Source organism: Gadus chalcogrammus, chromosome 23, assembly GCF_026213295.1.
Source record: "Gadus chalcogrammus isolate NIFS_2021 chromosome 23, NIFS_Gcha_1.0, whole genome shotgun sequence".
Taxonomy (NCBI): domain Eukaryota; kingdom Metazoa; phylum Chordata; class Actinopteri; order Gadiformes; family Gadidae; genus Gadus; species Gadus chalcogrammus.
The window spans coordinates 6,837,072-6,852,262 of NC_079434.1; the positions used below are offsets into that span (position 1 = coordinate 6,837,072).

The following is a 15,191-nucleotide window of genomic DNA, read 5'->3' on the forward strand; positions in this document are numbered from 1 at the left end:
ACGGAGCGGGTGCCACCATGTCTTTATGCGTGTGCTCCAGGACGTGGCGCTGGGGAACGGAACCCTGGTCAGCCCGGTGCTGGGCTCCAGCGTCACCAACCTGTCCATCAGTCACCTCAGAGAGAACATCCAGTTCAGCATCTGTAGCCCTCACAGCACACAGGTAAACAGGATGTCGGAACTGAGGAGTCGGTCAGCAGAAAAGGGGTTTGTATCATTTAATGAATGTGTTTTTTCTTGAAAACAAAATGTATCCTGCCTTTTGGTCAGGAAGTGGAGGCAGGATAGTGTGGTGAATAGGTTGTTTTCTGATGTTAGTCCTTTCCTCTCCGTCTGCAGGCTAACGCTCTGCCTCAATGCGTGTTCTGGGACTTCAGGCTGAACGGTAAGCTTTTCATGTTATTTGACAGGTATGAGTAGTGTGTGTGTGGGGGACTGGCTGTGTGTGTGAGTGTGGGTGTATGTGTAACAGTCTCCCTCAATGTGTATTTTTGGACTTCAGTCGGACTTCAACAGTAAGCGTTTGATGTTCTTGTGAGAGGTATGATGTTCAGTGTGTATATGTGTGTGTGTGTGTGTGTGTTTTTCATTTTGATGTTTGGATGACAGGTATTGAACTCTGTGTGTGTGTGTGTGTGTGTGTGTGTGTGTGTGTGTGTGTGTGTGTGTGTGTGTGTGTGTGTGTGTGTGTGTGTGTGTGTGTGTGTGTGTGTGTGTGTGTGTGTGTGTGTGAACAGTGAGTTTAGTGTTTGCATTAGTGTGTGATGTCTGGTTGACTGATATGAACAGCGTGTGATCATCTCAGTCCCCCGTGTCGAGGTGATGGCTATGAACATTACGTCTATGGGTGTGCTTGATTCCGGTGTCTAGGTGGCCGAGGGGGGTGGAGCCCTGAAGGGTGCTCCGTCCTCAACGTCACAGACGGAAAAACAACCTGCAGCTGCAACCACCTCACATCCTTCGCTGTCCTGCTGGTCAGTGTGTTTGTGTGCAAGTGTTTGTGTGTGTGTGTGTGTGTGTGTGTGTGTGTGTGTGTGTGTGTGTGTGTGTGTGTGTGTGTGTCCGTGTGTCCGTGTGTGTGTGTTCACCCATCAACCTCGTAGATATTGTAGCACATCAAAGCAGTTGCATTGCTGTCATTTTGTATGTTTTGTGATTACTTTGTGATTTTGTATGTAATGTAATGATTTTGCACTCTTCAGGTTATATCTTCATCATTGAATGCACTTACTGTAAGTCGCTTTTGGCAAGAGCATCTGCTGAATAAATATAATAAAATATGTGTTAGTGTATTAATACGTGTGTGTGTGTGTGTGTGTGTGTGTGTGTGTGTGTGTGTGTGTGTGTGTGTGTGTGTGTGTGTGTGTGTGTGTGTGTGTGTGTGTGTGTGTGTGTGTGTGTGTGTGTGTGTGTGTGCGTGCGTCTGTGTGTGTGCAGGACCTGTCCAGACGAGGTGTGTCTGACCGTCAGCACGGGGCGATCCTCACCTTCATCACCTACATCGGCTGTGGGGTCTCTGCAGTCTTTCTCTCCATCACCCTGCTCACCTACATGTGCTTCCGGTACGACTCCCAGCGCGCTACACCACGCTAAGTCATCTCTATCTCTCATAGTTATGGGGACGTATATTTCTTTGATTCAATCATTCGGTTCCATTGATTAAATATTGCCTAAAAAGAAAGCTATTAATAACTGCCGCTTGCTCAATTAGTGTAGACTTTAATTAAAGTCAATGTTTCTTTCAGGCGGCTCAGTCCCTTCTAAAGGAATTATATATATATATATATTTATTAATATATTTCACAAGAAAGCTAAGTGATGTAAGCTGTGGTGTATTTTAAGTCCAATCCAATATGTCATAATGAATAATAATATTAGTGCTTTCATTTTTTTGTGTTCATTGTATAACCCTTCTTATATCACAGGAAGTTACTCCGCGACATCCCCTCTAAGATCCTGGTGCAGCTCTGTCTGTCCCTCCTCCTCCTCAACCTCGTCTTCCTATTGGACGGCTGGCTAGCGCTCTACCCCGCCCCCGGGCTGTGCATAAGCACCGCCTTCTTCCTGCACTACTTCCTGTTGACGTCCTTCACGTGGGCGGGGCTTGAGGCCCTGCACATGTACCTGAGCATCGTGCGGGTGTTCACCCCGTACCTTAGCAGATACATGCTCAGGTTCTCCCTCATGGGCTGGGGTGAGTCCCCCCAACCACTACCTTTAACACCTCCATGTGTTCATGTTGCACCAGAGGTGTATCAATCAGTACCTTCCTTTAGAATATAGTCGGGTGCTCCTGTACTCATTCATAAATATAATTAAAGAAGGAGGCTGGATAATCTAGTGGTTGGGGTGTTGTGGATATCCTGGTTCAAACATCCATAATGCCCCAACCCCTTACCTTCTCATAATGACGTTTATCTGTAAGAAACTTTTAGGGAGCGTCTATAAAACATTTAATGGTAAAGAAAAGCCACCATCTTTCTGTTTGCAGGTATTCCTATGACGGTGGTGGTGGTCATCATATCGGTGGACAAAGACAACTACGGCCTGATCACCTACGGAAAATACTCTGACGGCACTACCGATGACTTGTGGGTGAAGCTGTGAAGTTCGTTTTCGCTTCTTCGCTTGAATTTTTCTCCTTGGTTCAACAGATAACGTGGAAGACTTTAATCAAATGGTCTCAAAATTGCCTGAAATAAATATATAAAATTAAATCAGGCATAAATTGATATATAATTTACTTATATATATAAAAGATTAGATAACATCAAGAGTGTCTCAATCAATGCGCCCTCTAGCTGCTGGTTGCGGAACAACATTGCGTTCTACATCGGGGTGGTGGCGTACTTCCTGGTCGTCTTCCTCCTGTGCCTGGTGGTGTTCACCGTGGTGCTCGCCCAGCTGGCCCGCATCAAGCGGCAGAACCCCCACCACCAGTGCCCCCGGCGGGGCCTGGTGACGGACCTGCGCAGCGTGGCCGGCCTCATCCTCCTGCTGGGCCTCACCTGGGGCTTCGCTCTGTTCGCCTGGGGGCCGCTGCACCTGCCCTTCATATACCTCTTCTCCATCTTCAACTCTCTGCAAGGTGAGATGCTAGTTAGCCTAGCCTAGCAAAGGCTCACCTGCCTTTCCTTTACCTCTTCTCCATATTCAACTCTCTGCAAGGTGAGATGCTAGTTAGCCTAGCTTAGCCAAGGCTCACCTGCCTTTCCTCTACCTTTTCTCCATATTCAACTCTCTGCAAGGTGAGATGCTAGTTAGCCTAGCTTAGCCTAGGCTCTCCTGCATTTCCTCTACCTTTCCTCCATATTCAACTCTCTGCAAGGTGAGGTGCTAGCATTTGTTACCTAGCTTAACATTCTCTAGCTTATCCTATCATAGCTCTACCTGCCCTTTCTATACCGCTTCTCAATATTCAATTTTTCTTCCTTTTTAGGTTTCTTCATCTTCTTATTCCACTGTGCCGTCAAGGAGAACGTTCGTAGACAGTGGAGAACCTACCTGTGCTGTGGGCGCCTGCGATTGGCTGAAAACTCAGGTTGGCCCCTCCCTGTTCAGTTCTATTGACGTGAATTGTATAATAATAATAGTAATTCACTCATCATAATATATGTCTACGCATATGTTTTACATTGATATACACTCAAACCACGTGCCCTGTTTACTGGTAGAATGGAGTCGAACGGCCACCCAGAATCCAAAGAAGCAGTCCGTTGCCGTGATAACAAACGTAGCCCTGAGCCCGGCATCTCGAAGCTCCTCCCTCAGCAGCGAGATGACAAATAGCTTCGGTAAAACTATCATTTACTAATATAAAATAGTTCCCAGTGAGTTGACCTCTCTTTGTCTCTAACTCTCTTTGTCTCTAACTCTCTTTGTCTCTCTCTCTCTCTCTCTCTCTCTCTCTCTCGCTCTCGCTCTCGCTCTCTCGCTCTCTCGCTCTCTTGCTCTCTTGCTCTCGCTCGCTCTAGGCTCAGACAGTGGTATATCGGACAGCTACAACGGTGATGTCGTGCTCAACGAGATCCACCGGCGCAACATGGCCGCGCTGTCGTAGCTCGACAAGCCGGGGCGACGGCCTGCCCCTCGTTGGCCCAGCTGGTGGTCCACCGTCACTCACAAAAGGGCACACGCTTATCAAATTAGAGCTAGTTAGGGCGAGTGAGGGCTGGTCGTTGCTTTCAAGGCCCAGGGAAAGCTACTCAAAGGCGACTTTAAGGGCATCAGGGCGAGGTAGGCAGCTCCGGAGCAGGAACATTACTTTTCTTTAGCTATGACATCGTAGTAAAGCTTGCAAATGATGAATACTGGGCCATTTGTCGTATTTTCAAAGTTGTATTTCTTTACTTTTGATACAGTTGTTCCTCTACCTGAATTGCTCAAGAAAAATATATTTTTTAAATCTCTATTTTAGAATGGCATTATAGTTGGTTTCAGTGTGATTGTAATAAGCAAATCATTTATCAAAAGGTGACAATGTAGACCATTTATTACTTAATTATCCAGCCATGAAGATGTTTAGGTGGACTGCAGCAAAGCACTTAAAGGGGCCCTCTTTTACCACCAGGTGTGACTGCGATTAGCCATTAAAAGTGGAGGGTCCATCTAGATGTATCCTGGATAAATCAGTCTACCATCCTAACAAGTGGACTGAAGCAACTGGGAGGCAACTAATCCATCCATCATTGGTATTGGTTTATGGTTCTCATTTAATACAAAGGTCCTCAGCGTTGTGATTGTTCAAATGTGCTGTTACTTCCTGTTTATGACTTGGGTAGTTTAGTAACTATGTTGAAGTGCCAACATGCTTAGATTGCTATTTGGCTGAAGGACAACTGAAATCAGCTAATTTCTGTATAAGGTGTAGAATATATAAACATTAATAATTGTAATTCTCAATTTATTTTGATGAAGTTCAAAAGCGAATGAGGTTTAATAAAAAAACAGAATAATTGGATTTTCAATCATTGTCATTTAAAGTTTAGATTCATCTTCATCTTCAACGGAGATTATTCCGAGAGACATAACTAATTATAATGAGTGTGCCCTTCTGCCGCCACCCTATAACGATCTCAAGGTTAGCTTGAGAGGTTAGCTGCTGTGGGCATTAGCCAATAAAGGCTTCCAATTAAAAGTCTACGAATACATTTGTCTTCCATATAACATTAAAATAAATCAACATAATGCATATAACATAAATAGATAGATGTTGCAGTGTAGTAGGAATATATTTGTTTCTAAACTGATAATTCCCTATTGATAACCATCAACTGAAGGGTCAAGTCTAGATTCTGGATTTGTACAATCATCCTCAACATTAACACAGGCCTGTTTTGTTGACTTTTTAAAACCTTTTTAGCATAACTCAAGCATTACAATCATTATGTCAGGTGTATGTATTTGACTTATGAGAGGTTGCATGAACAGGGATTATAGGGATGGTATTGAAATGTGATATTTGTTCTGATTAGAATCTGGGAATTTCTTGTGGTAGACTATTATAGCCTACCTTCCACTAGATGTCAGTAGAATTGCACAATAATCTCGATGCGACCAAAAAGTTGACAGGATTTGCGCAGTAAGGCTACTTATAGACTTGTATTGGTGTTCGTGTATTCTTTTTGATGTTTATTTCTGTTTTTGCTTTGAACAGAAATAATCTGTCACTTTATCACCGTGGCGGAATGGAAGACGCTTTACCTCCTGTAGCCTAAGTCCCAAACGCTGAATATAGTTGACCATTGGGGTCTTCACGTCGTGTCCTACCTTCAGAAGTTAAAAAACCAAAGGCTATTCCCTAGATGTTGTCGGATGGTCAGTATGATTTTTAACGTCAATTCTAAATACGTGAAAGGCATTTAATATTGTGTCCTCAGTCAGGATGCCGTACGAAACGACGTGCTTTTAAGGTTGCAGAGCAACCTTGATTTCCATTCCCATTTGTTTTTTATTACTTTCCCATATTGCAAAGTGTCAGTACATTCTCCCGTGGTTTGTGATGCCACGCATTTTGAACTATTAGGATGCCCCTGACAATCACAAATGGCTTTCAGGGAGACCATGTTGAGTAGATCAATTAATTCACACAGACCTGCCATTTCTGGAGAAATAATTAGGCCTACATCATAGACCTTTTTCCCCGTAATCATAACTAATGACGTTATAGGAATAGCATAGCAAAAAAGAGCCCTCATGCCTGTCAGAAGCATTCTCAGGAAGCCTAAAGAGGACCCTTTGATGTCCAAGGACAACTTGACTCCTGAACACAAGCACTTCAGAGGTCATTGTACCAGTGTACCTCATTCACACATTCAATTATACCACAGATGAGTGTTCTTGATTTTATTGAGTTGCTGTGGAAAGAATAAGCCTTGCTTCAACTACTGACTTTATCCTTTCACGCTGCCTCAGGTAATGCTAGGCCTACTTGTGTCAATAAGAGCAATGTATACAAATCTGAATTGAAATTATTAACAAAAACTAAACAGATGGACGTATAGTATAACCTCTCAAAGGAAATGGTAATTGAGTGAGAGAAAAATCAATTTTCTGTGTAGATTAAAATTCAGCAGATGTACAGATCTGTGCAAAGTTCATTAGTTGAGGATTGACCCTACTTATTCCAGAAATGACCAAGAAATCGTTGTTATTACTGGCAATCAATATGTAATCCAGGTCAAATCAAAGATCTGCCAGTCCCATGGGCGGTGTGGTGCCTTTGAACTTACTGGAGATACCGGCATTCTCCTGAGGTCTAGAGAGAGCAAATCAGATGTTATTGTATTAATTCACCTTTTTACCATTTCATATTTTATGGTTTTAATTCCTTCTGAGCAAAGGCCACGGACAGTCCCACCAATGGTTGGTCATGTTAAGATCTTCTCATTCTGTTTATTCACAGCATTAAAAATGTGGAATTACAATATATTTTCCAAAAATCTTGAGGAAATATGTTGTAAAAAACTAAAACAACATTTTCACCTCTATTGGAAATAAACCATATATAGAACAACAATTCACAACAATTGGGGAATGGAGGGTGAAGCCGGGACAAGACCAAACAACATTAGATGAGAGAGCCAAAGAAAGAGGCTTAAAAATGAGGACTATAGGACAAACTTTTGACAAAAATAGCAAACAAGATTCTTTAATCTATTACCAGTGACAGAAAGCAAGATAGATTATGTGTTTTTGCAGCAGGCTTCCAGTGCTTTCTGTGTTTTTGAGGGGCTTCCAGAACATTAATGCAGAGACCGAGATAACGGAAGTCTCGTGCAGCCTCTGAATATTCAGATGAAGACATTATGCTCCTTTAGATAGCTTCGTAACGGCAATTTCCCTTCTTTCTGTGGTTAGCTTGACTAGCTCTATATATAGGGATAGTTTGAAATTAATGAGTTGGAAATGGAAATACGTTTTTCTGTTTTCTTTAGCTTGTTAAACTGTTTTGATGTTGCCTTCTCCAATCCGTCCTTTCAAATTGTTCAATCAGTTATTTTTTTTTCTTTTACTCTTTAGTCACACTTCATACAGCGTTCAACATTCTTCATCTTCAAGAAGACACCACCCAAGCAGATCAAAAGATAATGTTTCTTCTTTGCGACAGGCATGTAACGGGAACATCTTGGTAGGCGTTCTCGTTGCCAGGAAATATCCTGTGTAGTACGCTTGGCTTGGCTGATGAAGGGACGTATTAAAAAGCCATCAACTGCGGGAAGTCAAATTTGAATTTTTAGCTGGTTGATAAACCCTCGGCAATTCATAATGTGACATCTGCTGACATGAGAGAATCTCTTTGATAGCGCGGGTATTGGGTCCTGCCCCCAGGGGGCAATGCAAACGCCTTCTATTCACAATCCCAGCAGGATTCCTTCATTCAAATGACGATTTTGGCAAGGAAGTGAATGTTTCTGAAGCCAAAATGGAGAATTTGAGTGGGTCTTAAGAGACCTTCAGCTCAGGCTTGTCGGATTAGAAGCCTCTCATAATAGAGAAGCTAATGTAATCAGCTTGGTCTGTCGATAAATATTTATGTTAGGAAGCTTAACCGACTGTCTGTGTGTTTCTCTCTCTCTCTCTCTCTCTCTCTCTCTCTCTCTCTCTCTCTCTCTCTCTCTCTCTCTCTCTCTCTCTCTCTCTCTCTCTCTCTCTCTTTCTCTTATATTTATACATATATATGTATATATATATATATATGTATGTGCATTTTATAAAAATGTTTCCCACAAAAGCGCTTTTCAGTTGCACAAGTTACATAACCCACTCCCCCTGTTAGTGTTAAATACATGCTCTAGTTGAGCTAGATGAGAGACTTGGATGTTATAAGTCAGGGATGCCAAGACATCAGTCAGTACATTCAACAACATCAGGGCTTTACAAGTCCACCCGGTCGTTGGCTAGTGGGGTCTTTAAAGAAAGATATAAAGCAGTTTTACTTTTTACTCAACTTTAAACAGCATTTAATTCCAACTCCCTGCCCATCTTTTGAGTTTAAAGTTGTCCCACTTTCCAATAAAAAAAAAAAACAGCTTTAATGTTTACCATGTGAAATGGAGGGCATTATCAGTCTCTTTAAAGTCCTACCTTGGGGCAAGGCTTTTAGAAAAATGGACTCAGCCCATTTCTATGTGCATTACTCTCAAGACCAAAATAGCCCACCAATTTGAAATGCTTGTCACATAATAAGAGATGTCTTTCTTGTAGCGGGAATGGAGAATGAGAGCGTGATGATGAGAGAGTGAGAGCCATGGAAGGAGAGAGAGCAAGTGAGGGTCGGGGGAGACATCAAAAAGAACAAGTGGGTAAGGGGTTATGGGTAACGGTTTGTGTTTGTCTGCACTTTTTGATTGGGGTCCTTTTTATAGGCTTGGTTGAGTCAAATGCAGCCTCTCCCTTTTTAGGCTTAGTGGCCTTCATCTCAAACGGTTTGAAAGGCATTTCATATCGTGTCCTCTGTTCCATCCCCAGCTCTACAGATGGCATTCAGAGTGTGCATCCCCGACGCTAATGGCCAAAGAAACAACGTGATTTTGAGCTTTCACAGAGGAACCTTGATTTCCAGTCCCAAATGGTTTTATTACTTTCCCACAATGCAACGTTTCAGTACATTCTCCCGTGGTGTGTGATACCTCGCATTTCGATCTATTAGGTTGCCCTTGACAACCATAAATGGCTTTCAGGAAGACCAGTGTGGAGTAGATCAATTAATTCACACAGAAACTGCCATTTATGGAAGAAGAATGACATCTCCGTAATCATAACTAATGACGTTCGAGGAAAGCAGAGAAAAAAAGAGCCCTGACAAGTTAGGTCCAGCTCTGTCAGTCTTTGATAAACGGTAAGTCAATGTTGAATGCGGTCATTAGTATTTAATTAGCCAACCCGCCATTGATTTGAAAGCGTTTGAAGTGCCGGTTTGCCGCTGATTAACACATTCAGTTTCCTTTAATCACGGCCAGTGTTTCATTCCCTCTGTCGCACGGTAGAACCTTCTGAAGCAGGTGAGGTCCCCATAGTCGTCTGGAAACTAATCAGTGTATTAATTTTCTATTCTGCGACTAGGAAAACATTTTAATGTTTTTTTCACTCATATGAAAGGCTATGAAAGGATTCCATTCCAGACTATTGATCCTTATTTTGTATACTGAATCGCATGCAGCTTTCATGGCCAAGTTTTGTTTGGCAGCAAAAGTGTCCCTCGCTAAAGCCCTCCCAGTGGGGGATTTGAAAGAATTGGGATCAGTAATTCTTTTAGAATGGTAAGTAGCATTGATTTTGTGCTCAAACTCTTTAAAGTCTAGGCATGTGTAATGTATATGAGAAGGGATAAGACATTTTTTCACCATATTGCAGATTGCTGGATTTCCGTCCTTTGTTGGACTTAAGGGCTGATTATGGTTCCACGTCGAACCAACGCAAGGAGGTTTACAGACCCCGAAGCAGAACAGGTTCACGACTGCGCGAATCGTCTGTGTGGTCATTGCGCTACGTTGGCGTGGAACCATAATCAGCCCTTTAGTGGCGCTTATGGCTCTCCTCAGGGAAGGGGACAGGAAAAACTCATGTTTCATTTGCTCTGGCATATGCCTCTGGTCTCCCTTCCATTCAGACAGAATTCAAATACACCTGCCCCGGGTTGGTCCAATCACAATCGTTTATCAAATACGAGGTGGGTTTAATAAGAAGACTGTACAGAGGCGTGCCCTATGGGAGCATCGTTGAGGCATTTTTATTAACAACCAAGATTGCTGCCGCTGATGTGTCACAAGTTCCGTTGCTCAAATTGGTTGTAGGTCCATCCAAATGCATCCAGAGGGATTGTGTTTTACGCTTGTTGATAACGGCCCTTGGAAAATTGAACCGAGATGTTCCAGGCCAATACACATTTTCAAATTGGCCTGGTGGTGTCAGGCTATGTTTTTACTATAAGGCTTGGCCATTTTGTGGACCTTCGTGGGCATCCAGTTATAAACACCATACACATGGAGTAGGCTTCAATGGGCACTGGAGACTCAGGCCTGGGGGAACTCATTAAGGCCCTAGCTGCTGGCTCTACCCCAGCTGGGCTTGAACCGCAAGATGGACTAGCCAAGAGCAGAGCAGGCTATAAGGTGAAGAGATATGAAGTGGTCAGAGAGAGAAGGGTAGGGAGATGGAGGAACAGAGAGGGAGAGCGGACGGAGGCATGGAGAGATGGATATAAGGCAGAAAACCGAGGGTGAGTGGGACATGGAGGACAGGAGCGTCAGAGAGGGATGGGGGAGGAGCTGGAGGTAGAATAGAGAAAGGACGATAAGGGTATAGAGCGAGTTGGAGAGGGGTGAGATAAAAGGAGGAGAAGAGAGATGAACAGAGAGGGGAACATGAAGGGAGAGGAGCATTGATGGCTGAGTGTAAGCAAGTGAAAGGGGGATGGATATCAAGGCTAGGAAGATGGATTAAGGGGGAGGAAGATATAGAGGGGGGTGTAGGAAGAAAGACAGAAAAAGGTGAATTCAGAGAGAGAGCAGAACAGAGCTGGAGAATGAGATGAAGAAGTACAGAAGGAGAAAGAGTGATTGGATAGAGGAAGATGGACGACTGGATAACTTCTTTGTTTTCTAGTCCTTAATCGGCAGCCAAGGTCAACCTATTGTCAACACTGTTGTTCATCGAGGACTCGCGCTGCGCTTCTTGTTTTGTATCGCTATCCTAAATTTCTTCATAATGCTGTGTATTTAATGCATGGGGGACCCTTTGGAGATGTGGGCTAGAATGCCGTGGGCATCAATATTGAAGATCAGAGGTGTTTGTAGTGGGACACGAGTGCTGTGCTGTGGGACACGGTTGAACACAACACAGAACATCCCAGAACCTCTGATCTGCTGCATAAAATGCTGCACAATAAAACAGCATGAGGTTAGTGGTGTGTGTGTGTGTGTGTGTGTCTGCGTGTGCGTGTCCGTGTGTGTGTTTGTGTATGTGCACTAGCTTTTCCCTGGGAGTGTAAATTAGGTCGGTGACCCGCTCGTTAGAAGGAGGTAATTATCTCGTCGCAGGCTGATTACCGAACGTCTTATTTGTTGTTCAGCTGTCTTGAGGGTTCATTCGCGCCCGAGATGCTAGCTTTGGGACAGACCGTCCCCTACTGAGGGAAGGATGTTTGGTTTGTTTGTATTTTATGCAACCATCTGCTCGATAAACCCACCGCTTTTTCTTCTGATTATGGTAATTATTGCTGCATTTTGCTTTCGATTTCTCACTCCTAAGTAATAATTGTAATTGTAATAATAATGATGTTGAAACTCATAAAAGATGTATTATATGTATTAGATGTTTATTTATATTTTATGTTCAGTTTCGGTCAGCAGCTGATATGGGTTCGGCTCATAGGTCCAGATCCTTCTCAAAGTAGGAAGTGATGTCAGGCCACACGGCAATAGCCCCACCCACTTGCATCTATACTCAGAACTCATCGTCAAACTCATAAATGACTCAACAAATCAATTATTGATAATGCCTGGGGCATGCATACTGTAAGCTAACGAAACCCAAGAACCAAATAATCCAAGTTGGAAGCCAATCATAGCTTCCCGTTCCCCGGGGCCTGTGAGAGTGGCAGCTGGGTGAATCGATGCTTCTCATATAAATCAGGCTTCTGCAGTAAACAGCAGACACACAGAGGACATCTCAGGTGACAGACAAACCCCCATACATCGTACGCTCATCTTGTTCTTGGACTTCTTATTCTCCGAACTTGTTTCTTGCATATAGATCCGTCCCCCTCATCCTTCTTTAATAACATCATGATTCTGTTCACCCCCCCCCCCCCCCCCATGATGTGAAGTGATCGTCTCTTCAGTGCTGAGCCGAACCCCTGTTATTAATTAAAGCCATGAGTCTGAATGTTCTCATTTATGCAAGATATACGATATAGCCTGTGGCAGAAAAAAGATATATAAGGGAAGAGAGAAACTTGTAAAAGCCTGCTATTGATTAACGTGCTAAAAACGCGTCTGTTCCTTGTGCTATCTCTGTCACGGAGAATTCAATAACCATGGATCGCTTTCGACGTGCGTTGAAGGTCGTCCTGATCGGCTTCACAGGAAGTTCAAAGATTGTAAGAGAACATGGTCATGGGACTTTGATTCTGACGGGCGTTCGCAAAACCCTGAGATCTGCTGTCCCCCAGATCAGCGTTCATACTTAATCTCATTGCTGGCATTTGAGTTAAACCTTTTTTGAGAGGGTCAAACAAAGGGTCTGTCAAACTTTGTTCGGGAAATGAAGGAAACTCTACCAATGCGGCATCAAAGGCTGGCCTTCTAGTCGAGGACATTTGCATATGCTCTCCCCTCACTTTTGATCAGGGAACGCACCTATCGCCGCAGCGAAGCCCGGCCAGACGTTGAATGAGAATGGTTTATAATTATAACGTTTGACACTTCCTCGATGGACTGAGAATGGGGGACCCGCTAAACGTCAGAGAGTTTTGTGGTCCTGTAGAGACCTTGGTTAGCAGTTCATTGGATCTTTGCTGTGGACTGTCCTGCATGTCTCCCATGTCAACACCAGCAGGACCCCACCACACAGAATCACACACACATAAAGCGAGAGACACACAGAGAGGCACACGGACGCACACACAGAGTCATACACACAAACAACCGCCCCACAGGCAATAGTCCAGGAATAGTACATTTGGAGAATGGAAATAAGCAGATTTACTGTGCGTGTTTTCTTGTGTCTGCGATGATGTACGTCCATGCACACTGTGTGTGTGTGTGTGTGTGTGTGTGTGTGTGTGTGTGTGTGTGTGTGTGTGTGTGTGTGTGTGTGTGTGTGTGTGTGTGTGTGTGTGTGTGTGCGCACACGCTTGCTCGCTAGCGGGAGTGCAGCCAAGCATGAGTGTGCAATACATCAAGATGGATGACTTCCTGAATGAGATCAGGATCTCCCTCTCCACTTAAGGAGACAGATCCCTTCACGCAACGAAGCAACTATAGACCGACTAGTGAGATGCCGCTTCAATGCAAATTAATAGTCCCGTACCTTAATGAATCGTCACGATACCGGAGCCTCTGAACGAATGGATGGACTAACTAACCGTTATGCATGTACGATGCATAGCGGTACATCCACCATTATGCTCCCACTCTGGCCTCAGTTTATGCCGTACGTTCAGAGGGCGAAACCCTCCCATCATAACACGCTCGGTTACACCTGTGATGGATGTCAAACGTGTGCGTTTTCTGCTGCGGTCAGGAAATCAGCTCAACTGCTGAACCGCACTTCCTTTCCACGTTTGTTTGTGTGCTGTCAACATTGGCAGCATGTGCTGTCGTAAGCACTGCTGTTTACATGAACTTTATCTGAATATCTATTTCTGGGAAATCCTTGCTTCCCGCAAAAGGAACTGTATTTGATTCATGATTCATTATTTTTTTCAGCTATTGATTGGAAATTCACATTGATTCACTTATGCAACACAATATGGGATTTGTGAAATTTGTTATCCAGATACTTTGTGATTTCACTGAACATCATCAGTGCTTTTTCCCAGAACCAGATATTTGGACTTAGAAGGAAGAACGTTTTATAGAGGAGGACATGTGAAAGTATCTCCAACATCACCGCCTTTCAACACTGTGGAAATAAAATGCATACAACAGATCGAGCCACTGCTTCTGGGCTATCTGTGTGAAGTTAGATAGTAAGATAGGATGCCCTGCAGAATGGATAACGGATTATCGATGACTTTATGAGACGCTACCCTATGCTACGCTATGTTGAAAGAGCATGAGGGAGCATCTTCGTCGAGGATTCAACCTACATTATCCGAACAAACGCAATTGAATACGTAATCTACAATGATCCATGCTTGCTCCCGACGGATAAGATATAAAAACGGTGGGTCTGTGATTTCTCAGAGCAGCGAATTTCTCTGTTCAACATCATTTTCTAAGCAGTCCCTGGGGATGTACAGCAGCAAATCAGATTAGACCGTACACATCACATGGGCCTGTCGTTTGCCTGAAGGCACTGACACGCCTGCACGACCACAGTAGCACACCGCAAAGCCTCCATTCACTCAAATGTAATCTCTAATCGCGTTTCCATGGCCTGTTAGCCTCCATGCTGCTAGCTGTTCTCAGCCTTAACACCTACACTGGACATGTTGACCCAGGCCGGGATGTGGTCGTCTGCAATGGTTTAACAAACCAGTGCACCCATCACATTGAAGTCACCTTGTTTCCTGTTAAGTATTGTCCTCATCACAACTATTTTAAATGATTGCACCCATGATGTGCGATGTAGCTCATTAGCCAAGTCCAACACTGTTGCTATTAATATGTTAATATCTTTTGTGTAAGACTTATCTGTGGAGTGATGGGAACTTTTACCCCAACAGTGCTGTCGCTCAGAGAGGATTGTCAGACTGTGACGAAAGAATGGGTAAGAGGAAGTAGCCCAGGGCAGCGACTTGATATTCCATGCCACGTTTGTCCTTACTCGTCTTATTTCTGTGCTGACGTTTTATTGCACAGCTTCACAGAGTTTCCTATGGGCTTTGAAACGGTGTCGGGTTGTAGCGGGCTGATATTTAAAACATATCCTTTTTGTATTTTTCTGTCGTTTTATTTTATTCTACTCTCCTGAGAATGGAAGAGAGAAATGTTTGAACACAGAGTTGGCTATGTTGAAGGCTG

General features: G+C 43.7%; 1 protein-coding gene across 1 annotated transcript; it reads left to right on the top strand.

The window, feature by feature from the left end:
- The first annotated feature begins 481 nt into the window (after positions 1–481).
- Positions 482–4,949, top strand: LOC130377634 (adhesion G-protein coupled receptor G2-like). Its single transcript, XM_056584790.1, has 9 exons — positions 482–515; positions 871–974; positions 1,471–1,562; positions 1,926–2,194; positions 2,492–2,591; positions 2,802–3,088; positions 3,440–3,541; positions 3,675–3,794; positions 3,975–4,949. Exons 1-9 carry the CDS (start codon positions 482–484, stop codon positions 4,058–4,060), a joined length of 1,194 nt encoding a protein of 397 aa, XP_056440765.1. The 3' UTR covers positions 4,061–4,949.
- The last annotated feature ends 10,242 nt before the right edge of the window (positions 4,950–15,191 follow it).

Excerpts from the sequence above, each read along its gene's own strand:
- LOC130377634 (XM_056584790.1), top strand. The coding sequence starts at position 482 with ATGTGTATTTTTGGACTTCAGTCGGACTTCAACA. Across the intron at positions 975-1,470 it reads CATCCTTCGCTGTCCTGCTG|CACGGGGCGATCCTCACCTT; the intron begins GTCAGTGTGTTT and ends TCTGACCGTCAG. Across the intron at positions 2,592-2,801 it reads GACGGCACTACCGATGACTT|CTGCTGGTTGCGGAACAACA; the intron begins GTGGGTGAAGCT and ends TGCGCCCTCTAG.